The 15,171-nt window shown below is 35.1% G+C and overlaps 1 protein-coding gene and 1 pseudogene across 7 annotated transcripts in view; one reads left to right on the plus strand and one right to left on the minus strand.

The window, feature by feature from the left end:
- Window positions 1–12,110, plus strand: part of Crot (carnitine O-octanoyltransferase) — a 42,807-nt gene extending 30,697 nt beyond the window's left edge. For all 7 annotated transcript variants that reach the window (XM_026399361.2, XM_026399362.2, XM_026399363.2 and 4 more), the window contains 5 exons: window positions 6,854–6,977; window positions 7,889–7,967; window positions 8,047–8,140; window positions 8,256–8,375; window positions 11,274–12,110. In XM_026399361.2, the coding sequence (XP_026255146.1) occupies window positions 6,854–6,977; window positions 7,889–7,967; window positions 8,047–8,140; window positions 8,256–8,375; window positions 11,274–11,394 (538 nt within the window). In that variant the 3' untranslated portion in view covers window positions 11,395–12,110. The remainder of the gene's footprint in view (window positions 1–6,853; window positions 6,978–7,888; window positions 7,968–8,046; window positions 8,141–8,255; window positions 8,376–11,273) is intronic.
- A 1,124-nt stretch (window positions 12,111–13,234) lies between these two features.
- Window positions 13,235–14,231, minus strand: LOC113190201 (lysophosphatidic acid receptor 1 pseudogene; annotated as a pseudogene).
- Window positions 14,232–15,171: the final 940 nt, after the last annotated feature.

Raw genomic sequence — 15,171 nt, forward strand, 5'->3', positions numbered from 1 at the left:
TTGCTTAGTGCCTTGCTTTTGCTGAGGCTGACTTTGAATTTACGATCCTCCTGCCTCAGCCTCCCCAGCCGCTGGGATTACTGGTGTGCACCTCTGCACCTGCCTTTTTTGCCCTATATATTTTGATGCACTGTTTTCCATTTTGATGAGGTCCAATTTATTTGTGTGTCTTTTTTTCTTTTGTTGTATGTGCTTCTGTGTTACATCCAAGAAATCATTACCTAATCCAGTGCCATGAAGCTTTTAAGGTTTCAGTTTTACTTTAGGTATTTAATCTATTTTGAGTTAATTATTGTGTATGGTATAAAGCCAGGGCCTATATTAGTTCGGATTCTCCAGAGAAACAGACCAATTAAATGTATGAGAGAAACAGAGAGAGATTGAAATTTATTATGGAAATTACCTCACATGATTATGGAGGTTAAAGAGTCCCGTTATCTACTGTTGGCAGGCTGGAAAACCAGAAATGCTGGTGGTGTAATTTAGTCTGAATCCAGATTCCTGAGCATCATGTCTGAGTGAGAAGACATGATGGTTTAAGTCCCAGTACAGTTATGGAGGCCCAAGAGCCAGGAGTACCAGTGGCTAAGGGCATGAGAAGACGGATGTAAAAGCTCATGCAATGATTTTACCCTTCCTCTGCTGTTTTGTTTTGTTCAGGCCAACAGACTGAGTGATGCCCATCCAGATTGGTGAGGGTGATCTTTACACAGTGTACGGATTCCTATGTTAATCTCTTCTGTCAACACACAGATACATTAAAAAATAATGAATGAATCTAGGAATCCCTTCACTTAGTCAAGTTAACATATAACAGGGTTCAAATTCATTCTTTTGCACGTGGATATTCAATTTTCTCAGCATTATTGAAGATTTTGTGCTTTCCCTCAATGGAATGGTCTTTGCACCCTTATTGAAAAAATCAATTGGCCAAATTTATTTTTGGTTTTTCAGTTCTCTTCAATTGTTCTATGTTTCTATCCATGTGTCCTTACCACACTTGATTTCTGTAGCACTGTAATAAGTTTGAAACCTGTAAGTGGTTCAATCAACTTTGTAACTTTGTTCTTCTTTTAATATTATTTTGGGTATTCTGGTTCCCTTGAAATTCCATAAAAATTTTAGAATGAATTTTTCTACTTCTGCAAAGTAACAACACTGAGATTTTGAAAGAATGTTATGATATGGATATGAGGTGTTCCCCAAATCTCCTGTGTTAATGCAGGAATGTTCAGAGGAGAAATAATTGGATCATGAGAGTTAACCAGTCCATCCTATTTGGAACCATAGGCAGATGGGGCCTGGCTGGAGGAGGTGGGTCACTGGAGGTATCCCTGGAAGGGTTCATCTTCCCTTTGTCTCTTTCCACCTTCACTGTCTGCTTTATGGTTGCCATGAAGTGAGCAGCTTCCTGTGCCACACCATGATGTGCTGCCTCACCGTGGGCACAAAGCAATGAACTCAGATGACCATGGACTACATCTTTAAAACTGAGATTTAAAGTAAACCTTCTTTCCTCTAAGTTGTTCTGGTCAGGTATTTTGGTCAAAGTGACAAAAAGCTGACTATCATTGTATATCCATTTTAATTATCATCTTAACATTAAATGTTAAAATTCATGAACATGGGATGTCTTCCCATTTATTTAGATATTCTTTAATTTCTTTCAGTGATGTCTATGTTTTCAGTATCTGTGTCTTTTTACCTTCTTGATAAAATTTAATTCTGAGTATTTTATTCTTCTTGGTGCCTTTATAAATGGGATTGTTTTCTAAATTTTCATTCATTGTTAGTGTATAGAAATGGAACTGATTTTTATCTGTTGATTTTATATCCTAAAACTTTGCTGAATTTATATGCTGCTGCTGTTGTTTTTTCTTTAGGGTTGTCTAAATATGAGCCTGATGGTCTATAGAGATATTTTTTACTTTGCAATTTAGATGCTTTTTATTTTTTTCTATTTAAAATATCTAGTACTATTTTGAATAGAAGTGGCAAAAGCAGGCATTCTTCTTTCTTCCTTATATTAGGTGGAAAATTTGGGGGTTTTAACCATTGGGTATGATGTTAATTGTGGGTTTTTCAAAGAAATCCTTTATGTTGTTAAGGAATTTACATTCTGTTCTTAGTTTGAGTATTTTTATTACAAATGAGTGTAGACTTCTGTCAAATGCTTTTTCCATAGAAGATGAGATGATTATGTTGGTCTTTTCCTTCATTCAGTACATTACATTTATTGATTTTCAAATGTTTAAACACTTTCATGTACCTGATATAAATACCACTTGGTCATGGTATATGATCCTATAATGTACTGCTGAATTCAGTTTCATAGTACTTTGATGAGGATTTTTATGTCTGTACTCATAAGGGATATTGGCCTATAGTTTCTATTCTTGTAGTATCTTTGTCTAGTGTAAGTATCAGAATAATACTGATCTCATGAGTTAGGAAGTGTTCCTTCCTCTTCAGAAAGATTGGTGTTTTTATTTGTTTTGTTTTTAATGTTTGGTAGACTTCACCAGTAAAGCTATCTGGTCCTTGACATTTATATGCAGAAAGATTTTTGATTACTGATTCAATTTTCTTGATTTGTTATAGGCCCAGAAAGATTTCTATTTTTTTCTTGAGTCAGATTTGGTAGTTTGTGTGTTTCTTGAAATGTATCCATTTCATTTAGGCTATCCAGTTTACTTGAACATGAGCATTCATAGTATTTTCCCATAGTCCTTTTATTTCTACAAAATCAGGAGTAATAATCCCTCTTTTATAACTGATTTTTATCATTGGAGTCTTCTCTTTTTTTCTTCATGCCAACAAGTTTTGTCATTTTTCATTGCTTTCTTCATAACTTTGTTTTGTTGGTTTTCTCTATTTTCTTATTCCTATTTTTTATTTATATTCCAATTTTTCATACTTTCTGTCTTTTATTAATGTTATATTTAGTTTTCTCTTGGCTTTTTTCTAGATCCATAAGGTATGTAGTTAGTTTTCTGATTTGAGATATTCTTTTAAAAATATTTTTAAATGTTTAATTGAGACGTAATAATTGTACATATTTGTGGGTACAGTGCGCTGTTTCAATATATGTATAAATGTAATGATCATATTAGGGTAATTGGCATGTCCATCACCTACAACACTTATCATTTCTTCATGTTTTGAACATTGAAAAATCCTCCTTACCAGTTATTTAAAAATAAATATACAATTATTATATAAATTATATAAGTATACAATTGTGTGTCAATCATTGTTAACCTCCTGTGCTGTATGTAGAACAGAAGTTATTCCTCTTATGCATCTGTTAACCATCTTCTCTCCATTCCCCTTTTCCCACATTCTTCTCAGCCTCTGATAACTACTACTCTACTCTTTATTTCTATGAGATGAACATTTTTAGCTTCCAAATACAAGTGAGAACATGTGGCATTTCTCTGTGCTTTCACTTAACATAATGTTCCCCAGTTCTATCCACATCGCTAAAAATGACAGAATTTCATTTTTTATGGCTGAATAATATCCTATTATGTATATGTACCATTTTTTCTTTATTCATTTATGTGTTGATGATACCTAGGTTGATAGTGTGAATAGTGTTCTAATAAATATGGAAGTGTAGCCATCTCTTTAACATACTGATTTCATTTCCTTTGGATAAATACCCTTTAGTGAGATTGCTGGATCATATGGTTAGTTCTGTTAGATTTTTGAGGAACCTGAATAGTTTTTTTTCATAGTGACTGTGTTAATATACATTTTTATCAACTGCATAGGAATTTTACCCTTTTCTGCACCCTTACCAACCTTATTTTTTGTCTTTTTGATAATAGCCATTGTAACTGGGGTGAGATGACATCTCATTGAGATTTTGATTTGCATTTCTCTGATGATTACAAATGTTGAATTTTTTTAACATAATTATTGGTCATTTGTATATCTTCTTTTACCCTTACCACACAAGGTTAATAGCTACAATAGTAATGCATTTAGAGGCTTTACATCAATAATTGTTTTCTGGAGGGAAAAATCATTCCCAATTAAGATTTGACAATGTCTGGAGACATTAATGGTTGTCACAACTTGGGGAGAAGGTGCTCCTTGCATCTAAAGGGTATAGACCAGGGACACTGATTAAGTATCTTAACAATGTAAGGGAAGTCTTCCCCATAACAAAAAATTATTCATTTCAAAATATCTCTAGTTCCAAGGTTGAGAAAACTTGCTCTACATAATGTTATTTTCCTTTAAATAAGAATTTCTTCAACTTCTCATGGGCAGTTAAAGTAGGGTGCCTTATCTTAGTTCATTCAGAGATTGTATTGATTCTAGGCTGGATTTTAGTGTTTTTTAGTATGGTCCGTTTCTATTTGCCCTTTTTCCCTATGGTCAGCTCCTGGGGTCTTTACTTGGGCCACTCTACTAGAACAAGCCTTAAGAACTTAATTTTTTATTTCGTTAGAGCCATGAGATTGACGATTGCTTCTGTGTCTCTATGAAGCCACTTTCTCCTTGGTCTCTCTACCATTCAGCCTACTGCTTTTACTGTTCAGCAAATGCATCCAGGGCAGAGAAGCTCAGACTGTCAGATTCCCATCTCTGGATTTCCGTCTTTGAGATCTTGGTCTTGCTATGTTGCCCCAGCTCCTTTGTTATCCTAAACTCTAGGGTTGTTTCACAGCTTGGTGATATTATTGAAAGCTCATGTCTTTGCTTCTTACCAATAATTTTCTGTTCAGTTTCTCAGCCTTTTTGCTTATGTGTCTTATGAAGCATCAAATTTCTAAAGGTGGAGGAAGTGGCATTAAATAAGTTGCCTCACTTAAAAAATTTGCTCCTCTTTCCAGATCTTGGCCTTTATTCACATCCTGGCTTCCTTAACAATTCTGCAAAGCCTTCAAGCAGATTTTTTTTTATTTTTAAATCCAGTTTTTCTTATTTTTCCCAGCAGTAGGACTGACTTGCTGCAAGCTAGCCAGCATTAGAAATTTCACACAGTATTTTTTTTTTAAGACAGGAGATGTGTTCAGATCAAATCCCACATAAGTTTCACACATTGCATTTGATATCTCAAGTCTCTTTTTAGCCTTAAGAATCCCTTCTCCCACATTTTTCTTATTGCATTTTGTTTGATGAAGAAACTGGGTCATTTCTACAGAAGGATTTTCTGAATTTTCCTGATTTTAATTCCCTGGTATTCTTTAACATATTGTTGGTTTCCTTTATTTTCTGTAAACTGATAATTAGAACTAAAGACTTAGGAATAATAATCAGCTCTTATTTTTTATGACAGTAAACAAAATGTTTAATGCTGTTTGTTTCATCGTGTAAAGATTGAGAGTAGTTGTCAAACAGCATTCATTATAGATTTTCCTCTTTGAATTTTTGTTTTCTTGTTGTTGTTTGTTTGTTTGTTTTTGGTTTTGTTTTCTGAGATATTTTGTTTTTGTTTGAGATGGGGTCTCACCATGATACATTGACTGGTCTCAAACTCCTGAACCCAGGTGATCCTCCTGTCTCAGCCCCCTGAGTGCTAGGGTTAGACATGCCTGTCTGGCTTCTTCCCTAAATACTTTAAGTAGCCAATAATGGTCATTGGCCATTAGAGACTACACAGTGGTTACTCTCTTTTATTATTCATTTTTAATTTTTTTTCATTCTCTATTTTTTTTAAGACAGGGTCTTGCTATGTTGCCCAGGGTGGTCTTAAACTTCTGGGCTCAAGTGACCCTCCTACTTTAGCCTCCTGATTAGCTGGAACTATAGGCACAAGCCACCATGCCTGGCTATTTATAATGGTTTTTATTTTTATTTTTGTTTGAAAGAATGTTATTTTAATGCTGTTTAAATTTTTAATTTATGTTTTCTTTTTCATACTTTGAAAGGATCCTTTTTCAACTCAGATAAACACTGAAGAGACTCAATAACTCCTAGTTAGTAGAACTCTCCTAGTGCCCACACTCCAACCTATAAATTTGAACAGCAGCAAAGTGGTTACAATTTAAAATACTAAAATTGTGTATCATTTTGCAGTCAAGGAAAACAGTTATCACTCTGGGAAACTTCTTAATGCTTCTACTTAATTCTAGTTATTCATGTTATATACAAAGGAACCAAAGGTCAAGTACTCATATTATTTACTTCTTTGTAACAAATTGTCCTAAAACTGAGTTTAACACAAGTATTCATTATATCACATTTTCTGCAGGTCAGTAATCTAGGCACAGTTGAGCAGGTGCTTCTTATGAGTGTCAGCCAGGGCTTTGTTTTTATCTGTAGGCGCTCCTCAGGGAGGATCTGCAATCCAAGTTCACATATAAGGTAATTTCAGGACTCAGTTCTTTTCTAGCTGTTATCCAAAGGACCTCCTTCAGTCTTTTGCTACCTGGCCTCTCTATAGGGTAGTTCCCAGAATGGCAACTTCCTTTCTCAAAGCAAGGAGGTAAAAGAGCTAGAGAGCTCTCTTTCTAACCTGATTTCAGAAGGTACATCCTATCACTTGCTATGTTCTCTCCACTAGAAGCAAGGCATTAAATCCAGCCCATACTCAAAATAAGGGGTTACACACTGTAGGAGGCATGAATCACTGGAGGCCATCGTGAAAGCTGCATACCACAGATTTGAGTGTATATAACCTGACAACAGCCAAGCCTTTGAAACAGCCCTTGGTACCAGAGTATTTTCTTAGTCCCATTTGAAAAATAGCTTCCTTGTTATTGAAAGTTTCAACACTAGTCTGAATTATAGGGCTTAGTCTTAACAAAGCCAATTTTATTAGCTAACTGTATTTGTAATGAGTACTTGTGATAAGCATTTTCTTTCTTACGATACACTTAAAAAATTTTTTTTGTAGGCCTGGTTGCTGTTATGAAACAGCTATGACAAGATATTTCTATCATGGCCGTACAGAGACTATGCGATCATGTACAGTAGAGGCAATCAGGTGGTGCCAGTCCATGCAGGATCCTTCTACTAGTGTGAGTATTAGAAAAGAAAACAAATCATAGGATTTGTTTAATTGTTCTAAAGAAACCTTGGCTCTTGAATAACTAATTTCTTTGCTTTAGTTCTCCTAGATCGTTTAAATACTTTTAAGACTTTTACAATTTTTTTTTGAAGGTTTTGAAGTATTTGTTCATTTGCCAGTGAAGGGTGTGTTTGGGAAGACAAAGAAACATAGAATACCTGGAAACAAGCCTATTTGTTTCATTTTCTATACTTTGAGTGTGTGAGTACTACTGATCTACATTTAGAACACCACTAGTAAAGTGCAGAAGGTCTTCCAAAGTATTTTTAAAAGGAAGAATTTCTTCCTGTGGTTGATGTTTTTGATATCACTAGGACAAGTGGCATATGAGGAAGATGTAGATTATGTACCATTATGTTCCCATGGTACATAATGGACAGGTGTTTATGTTTTGTTTCATACTTTTTTTTTTGTTTAAATATTTAGACAACAGCATATTTCTTTCCTACTAAAATGTTGGTATTTGTTTCTTTAGTTTTCATAAATGTGAATGTGTTATTTTTACAGAATTGCATCATTGTCATTTTTTAGTTATATTTGTTTCGGAATCTCAGTTGATTCTGTATTCATGTTTGCTAATGTAACTTCAGTGCTGCCTAAAAGTTCTATTTTCCTATTCCAGGGAGGGGGGGGAATTAAGATGCAGGGAATACAGGAAAGAAAAGGCAATAGAGGAACTAAGGAAAGACATGAATGCATGTGTCACTGTCATCCTAGGATCTTTTCTCTCCCAAAGGATCCAAATCCTAATTATGATGAGCTTAGGGTTTTTTTTTTTTGAAGTTGGATTTTATGCAGTTTTTTATTGAATTTGATTTCTTGATTTGTATTGAAACTTGATTTTCTTGATTTTTACCACAGCTTCTTGAGCGGCAGGAAAAGATGTTACAGGCTTTTGCAAAGCATAATAAAATGATGAAAGAGTGTTCAGCTGGAAAAGGTACTTATGTTGGAATTATTCTGACTTAAAAAATGTGTTTAAAACTTTTTTTAACTACTTTTTTGGGGTTTCATTGCAGGATTTGACCGTCACCTTTTAGGTCTTTTACTCATAGCAAAAGAGGAAGGTCTCCCTGTTCCAGAGCTCTTCACAGACCCACTTTTCTCCAGAAGGTAATATTGTATGATGTTTTTTAATTGAGGCAATTGGTTTATTTTTTGAAAGTTCTTAAGAAACAATATAAACACCTATAGGCCTAGTAAAACATCCTTTCTTTGTGCCACACAGTGGAGGAGGTGGAAATTTTGTTCTCTCAACAAGTCTGGTTGGTTATTTACGAATCCAGGGAGTAATGGTTCCCATGGTACATAATGGATATGGATTTTTCTACCATATCAGAGATGACAGGTGAGGCAGCTTTCTTTTATTCTTATTGGGTAGAATAAGAAAGGTATTACTCTTATTATTTGAATGTTTTTTCTCCTACACTGTTATCTTAAATTATGTTGTCATCTGTCACTGGCTACATAAGTAACTGTTTTTGCCTCTTAGGTATTTAATGTGTATTTATATTTCTCTGTCTTGCTTTTGATACACTTATGATATCAGTCTTCAGGAGTTTTTATGTAGAACATTGTTTAGGTTATCATACTATCCTCAAAACCAGTACATTCCTAATTTCCCTCATCTCCCTCGATTCTTAACCATATTACTATCCACCCAATTTACACTCCTTATAACAGCCAATGATCCTTTTACATGTAACTTCTGGGCTGAAAACTTGTAAAATGTTGATATATAGAATACCTAAAAATGATGTACTTTATAAAGAAAAGGTTTGTTTTGGCTCGCAGTTCTAGAGGCTGAGAAGATCAGGTGGCCACATTTGGTAAAGACCTTGTACTGCTTCTACTTGTGGTAGAAAGTGGAAAGGCAAGTGGCATATGAGGAAGATGTAGAATACAACGGGTACCCTCCCTTTATAATTACCATCCTTTGATTTTTTTTTTTTTTTTTTTTTTTTTTTTTGTGGTGGTGGTTCTGGGGATCGATCTCAGGGCCTCATGCATGCAAGGCACAGCATTCTACTACTGAGCCACTTCCCCAACCCATCTAGTCTCTTAAGAATGGCATTAATTCCTCTTAACAACCTAATCACTTTTTAAAGGTTCCACCACTTCTATTGCATTGGGACCAGATTTCAACGTGAGTTTTTAAAAGGACAGACCACATCCAAACCATACCAAGAAGCAAGGATGATAACTTGTACAAGGTTGTTAATAAGTTAGAGAGAAGTGGAAGATCTGAGATGTACCTTGGAATTAGAACTAGTAGAACTACCAATTCTGATGGTGACATTTACTGGAATGGAGAAAATTAGGGGAGAAATTGCTTTGGAGCCTTGAGTAGAATCAAGAACTGTTTTGTACATGTTGATTTGGAGAGTTCTGCTAATAGGAGTTCATTATATTTATACACAAGAGGCTATTTCAGCAGATAGTTGGATATATGAGCATTGTGCTCTTAGAATTAAAGGCGTACATTTACAAGTCATATAATACACTAAAAATAAATTTTCAAATTAAATACCTGGAAGTTGGAAGAGAATTTTTTCCATTCATTGTTAAAACTTGAAAATTATGTGACTTAAAGAGTATTGGTTTATTTTAAAGTATCATTAAAAGTACTACATTTAATTCATTAAAAGTATTATATTCCCATTGTAAAAAACTTGTAAAATATGAAAAAGTATGAGCAAAGCTATTATACTTTCTGTGCAAGTCACAAGATTTATTATATGGTGCCGTCAATCTGTAATGTATATAGATTGTGTATGATTTATACTAATTTAAATCATATAGTAATTTTTTCCTTTTTGTGACTTCATTCCAACTTATTTCAAGCCATTTCCAATGCCATTAAATATGCTTTGAGGTATTTTAAGGATTGGAAATTTCCATCTTCCATAAGCTAAATTTCCATAATTGATCTAATTGCTTCTCACTCATTTCTCATCATTACAAATAACATTTATTAGTGTATTCTTTCTCATTTCATCACACTAATGTCAACTCTAGGCTCTATATTTTAACTAGTTTGATAGGCAAAGATAATACTATAACTTGAATTCTTTGTTTGGTTATGAAGTGAAAATTTTTTCATGGTTTATTGGCTTCCATTTGGTGAATTGTTTGTGGAAGTAGGAATGGTTATATTTACAATTTTAGGATAACAGTTTTTAAAAAAATTTAACAGATGTTTCTAAAACTTTCAGAATTCATTTGTAATATAGCTGGAAAATTACCTTTGTGATCATGAATCATTAGGTGAATATAAGGCAGTTCTTCCTAAAGTTTCCCATTTATCTTTCAGCAAATATAAATCACTTAAATATTAGTTTCAGTAGACTGGGGATGTATCTCAATGGTAGTGCACTTGCCTAGTACACACAAGGGTCTGACATTGATTCCCAGCACTGGGGAAAAGATGATTTCATCATTATATGCAAGGCCACAGCATGTTTTTATTTCATGTTTTATCTGAAGCTCATATTAAAATCATAATTTGTTCTCTTTTTCAGCAATGTGAAAATTACATGGCTATATAGTTCAAAGCTTTACAATGTACTTTTATGTTGATCTTTATTTGTGTATTTCCTAAAAACTTCTGAGGGTCTGGAAAGAAGAAGGCTAGTTCCATGAAAGGAGCCCATTTATCTACTCTGAGTCCACTAGAAACCCATTTTCTATCTCATATACTTCAACTTCTTCCTGGCACCACATTCTTACTTAGGATTTTTCTGTCATGAAGATCTAGAAGGACATGGTAGAAGGGATGACTTGGCTTCAAGAGAGCTTTTCTCTTTCATTCTTCTAGAAATACTGATAAGAAGTGATAAAAGCTATTTTTTCTTATTTCCTTAAATGCTATTCAATTGCTATCCTCAAAATAGTTCGAATTTCACTGCAGACAGTAACATGAATTCATATTCCAATTCATTCCAATGACATTTTTAAGGAAGAGTTTTATGTTCTGTTTTGAAGGTAAGACCTTGCTCCAGAACATATTTGGGTTCTAATTTTTTGTACGATTTTGCCCTCAGGCTGTCAGGTAGCAAATTAGGGATTCCCTAGTATTATTTATAATGTGGCTTTTCCTTCAGTTGTAATTGTGTCAGATTACATATACTTAATGTCAGCAAGAATTCATAGTTCATGTACAGCCAGATGGTATAAAGGTTCTGACTCTAGCCACCATCACAGTTTGGAGTACTTTGTATAATCATTCATTATTTGTGCTTCACAGGATTTTTGTGGCCTGTTCTGCCTGGAAATCATGTCCGGAGACTGATGCGGAAAAACTAGTTCAGCTGATTTTTCATGCTTTCCATGATATGATACAGCTGATGAGCACTGCTCGTCTTTAGAGACTAAGCACTTCCTAAAATTAGATCATTAAAGTGGTACTAAAAATAGATTGGGGATATGAGATGGTAAATGTAGAAATTAAGTAGAATCATACTTTTATTCTACCACAGAAGGTAGTAAATTTGAGCTTCCTCTGATGCAGCAACAATGCAAATTATAATAGTGATATAAAACTATGCAATGTTTAAGATAAGCCTCAACAATGCAAATCTTATTCTAATTTTTAAATATTTTTGTTGATACTTATACAAATTGTATATATCTCTCAACATCATTAGAAAGTCCATCTTTCAAGCACTTTAACACTTTATAATTGCCAAAGGGTATGAAATTCATGATTGGATGCTAATTTTCCCTAAAATCAATGGCTTTCCCATTCACTACAGGGATATGAGTCCATTTTTGATGGGGGAAACCACTACAATTTAATAGTGAGCTAAAATAGTTTCTGTTGAACAGACAGAAGAATTGGGCTTTTTTTGTAGGGAGTCATTCTCCAACACACACACACACACACACACACACACACACTCACACACAAAATTCTAACAAAATTAGGGTATGTTGTAATTAGTTTTATGAATATAAAAATAAAGCACTTATATTTAAAATTGTTATAGTTGGCTAAATAGTGAATCAATCTCAGGGTTTTATAGTTTTTCTTTCTTGTTACTTGATTTTATAGTTTCTGCTTTTTGAAAATAAAACTTATTTTGTGTTTGAAAAAATGGTTCATTCCTGTTTGCTTTGTATTTTCTGATCTCAGTTATTTATTACCGCATAATAAACCACTCAAAATTTAGTTACTTAGAACAACTTACTCTTTCTTACAACTATCAGTTGATTGTGCCCACTTAGATAATTCTGCTGGTCTTGCCTGAATTTGTGCATATGGCTGTATCATGGGGTTGCTAGGACTGAAGCTAGAAAGTCTAAGGTGGCCTTACCTACTCTTTGGAACTTTGTGGCTAGGACTGTCTCCTTATATGGTCTGTGATCATTCAGTATTCAAGACTGGATGTCCACACTTGGTATGGGTGTCTTCTGGGAGGTAAAGGTGAAAATTGCAAGGTTTCTTAGGCCTAGACTCTGAAGTTACATAATGTCATTTCTGCTGCATTCTGTTGGGTAAGTCACAACTCAAAAGGGAGGTCCAGATTCTAGGGGTGGGGGAAAAGTCTCACCTCTCAATAAGAACAAAGTCATCTTGTTAAGAATGGGCACAGAGGGCATGAATTACTGGTGGAAATTTTTATAACACTTTACCACATAGTTTAATGCAATAGATGTCAGTATACTTAGTGCACTGGTTGTATATATTCCCCTTTTAAACATTTGTTTATCATTTCTTCAACATTATCACAACTGACGCTTAAACTCTTTACACTGGGCTAGACTATCCTTAGAAGTATTATTAGTATGATTTTTTTTTTGTGAAAACATTCAAAATTGGTGCCTATGGCCTTTGATACATCTTTCACACTACTCTCAATAGAAGAAATATGAACTTTTTACTTCATTAGTAGTTTTGTTTTTTTAAACTAGTACAGTTTCATAGTCTAGAGAGCCAGAGCATTTGAGTGTTTTTTAAAAAGACATAAACATGCTTATTAAATAACATTGTTAAAAAATTTTTAAAAGCTGGTATAAAAATGAAGTTATGGACTCAATTTGTCAGAATTTTCAACATATATCAAGTCTCATAGGGGTCTAGGAACAAATACTGCCATTGGCTAACATTTAAATACAAGAGTTTCTTTTTTTCTTTTCTCACTCCCCACCTTGCGCTGGTAACTAGGTGGAGGGAGGCAGTTCATTTCTCCATAGGTACAGCTGGCTTCACATCTTAGTTTCCATTCTGAGCCACAGAGTAGCCATTACTGTGATCTCCAGCCAAGACGGTATGGTTGAGGATGGAAGCAGAACAGTCAACCTTCTGTGGGGCTGTTGGTGCTCTCCCTGTGCTGGCAGCAGAGGATCTGTTTGAGGTGGGAATCACCTCTTTGTCTCGGTTGATGACGGGGTTCATGGCAGAGCTGAATTCAGTAAGGAGGAGGAAAAATTTCTCATAGGCCTACAGACATTCTCAACATTGCCCTACAGACAACACACATCTAGCAGTAACAAGACCAATCCAGGAGTTCAGCAGATGATAAAGGCACTATGCATAATTACTACAGTCTTCAGAAGACATCATGATGTTCTTATTCCACTAGGATCCAGAACTGTGCCAAGACAGTCTAATACATTCTCTGGTGAATGTAACCAAAGAGGCAAGTATAGAGAACCACCATTACCACAAAGGTCACCAGCCCACACTGGGCATAGCAACTGTAACGATGACCATAGTTCATATGACCACAATGACGACTACCACCTGCCAGTTTCTTATCCATGTATAGAACTCCGTGTGGAAAAATGAAATGTGCCTCATGATTACAATAGCCAGTAGGTTGACCACAAATGTTATCAGGCTGGTGTCATTGAGGCCCTGATGGAGAAGCCACATGCTAATGGCCAGTCTCTGAGTATTGGGACCTGTGTTGAACATCATGTAGAAATAGGCCAACCTAGCAAAGAAGTCTGCAGCAGCCAAATGAGCCATTAAGTAATGAAGAGGAAATGGAAGCAATGGTTGATGTAAACTGCCACCATGACTAGTAGGTTGGCCAACAAAATGAAGATACAGTTAGAATCTAAGTCCCATTGCCAACTTGCCAACTGTTTCATTTTTTGGCAAAATACTTTCCACTGAAGTTATAGAAAGTGATAGATTCATTGTAGAAGCACTGTGGTTGATTCATGGCTGTGAAATCACAGAGGTGGAAGTAGAGGCAGCAGCTGTGACAACACTGTAGTTGTGGGTTGTGATCAGGCTCCAGCAGTACAGTGTCACACACAGGAGCCAATTCTTATAGTTGCTGATGAGCGCAGGGTCATGCTAGGAGAAACTGTGAACCCTACTGCCAGACAATTTGCAGGATTCTGGAGGGCTCCTATGGATGTTGCATTTTCATTTTGTTTTGTTTTTTCCCCATGCAAAAAGCTCTAGAAGACATCACAGGGCCTGCAGATCCCCTGGAGTATGGTCTCTCTCCTAGTTCAGTTTCAAAACTTCAAAGAAGGTGCAAAGTTTCTCCCAGGGCAGCCCTGGACTGGAGATTGTGAAGAATGGGGTCAACTTCACTTCTAGAAAGGTGTGTGTTTCTGATTGTGAATTTGACAGATTGGAGCTGCATACTGACAGGAGCAGTGGGGCTCTGCTCCACTAGTTCTCCAGATCCATGATTCTCTAGAATTGTTTGGTTTTAAATATGTCTAACAAGTTGGGTATTTTGGAAGCTATATGCAGACACACCTTTTCATCCATGCTTTAACATGTTTCCTTAACTTGCCTGAAGTTGAAATCACCCAGATTGCTTTTTAAAAACAGATTCCTGTCTCAACACAGACCTACTGAATCAATTTTCAGGGTCAGATGCCTCAAGATCCTTCTAAGTATAGGAATAATTATATAGGAAAAATTGGATACTTCTCACTTTGAGTCACTGAAGTAATGTATTCTTTGTCCCTCTCTTGTCTACTAAAATCCAATTTATTCATATATATGTTCACCTTTGAATAATTCTTTGGTAGTATCTGGTTTATTACTGATAGAAAACTTGGTTTTGAAAGTTTATTGACCCAAATAACTTGTGGTGTCCATAAGAACTGATATTGCTGTAGAAAATAAGGAAAATGAAAAATGCGGAAAAAATTCACTGTCGTTAGATTCC

The sequence above is a fragment of the Urocitellus parryii genome, chromosome 3 (genome assembly GCF_045843805.1).
Source record: "Urocitellus parryii isolate mUroPar1 chromosome 3, mUroPar1.hap1, whole genome shotgun sequence".
NCBI classification, from domain to species: Eukaryota; Metazoa; Chordata; class Mammalia; order Rodentia; family Sciuridae; genus Urocitellus; species Urocitellus parryii.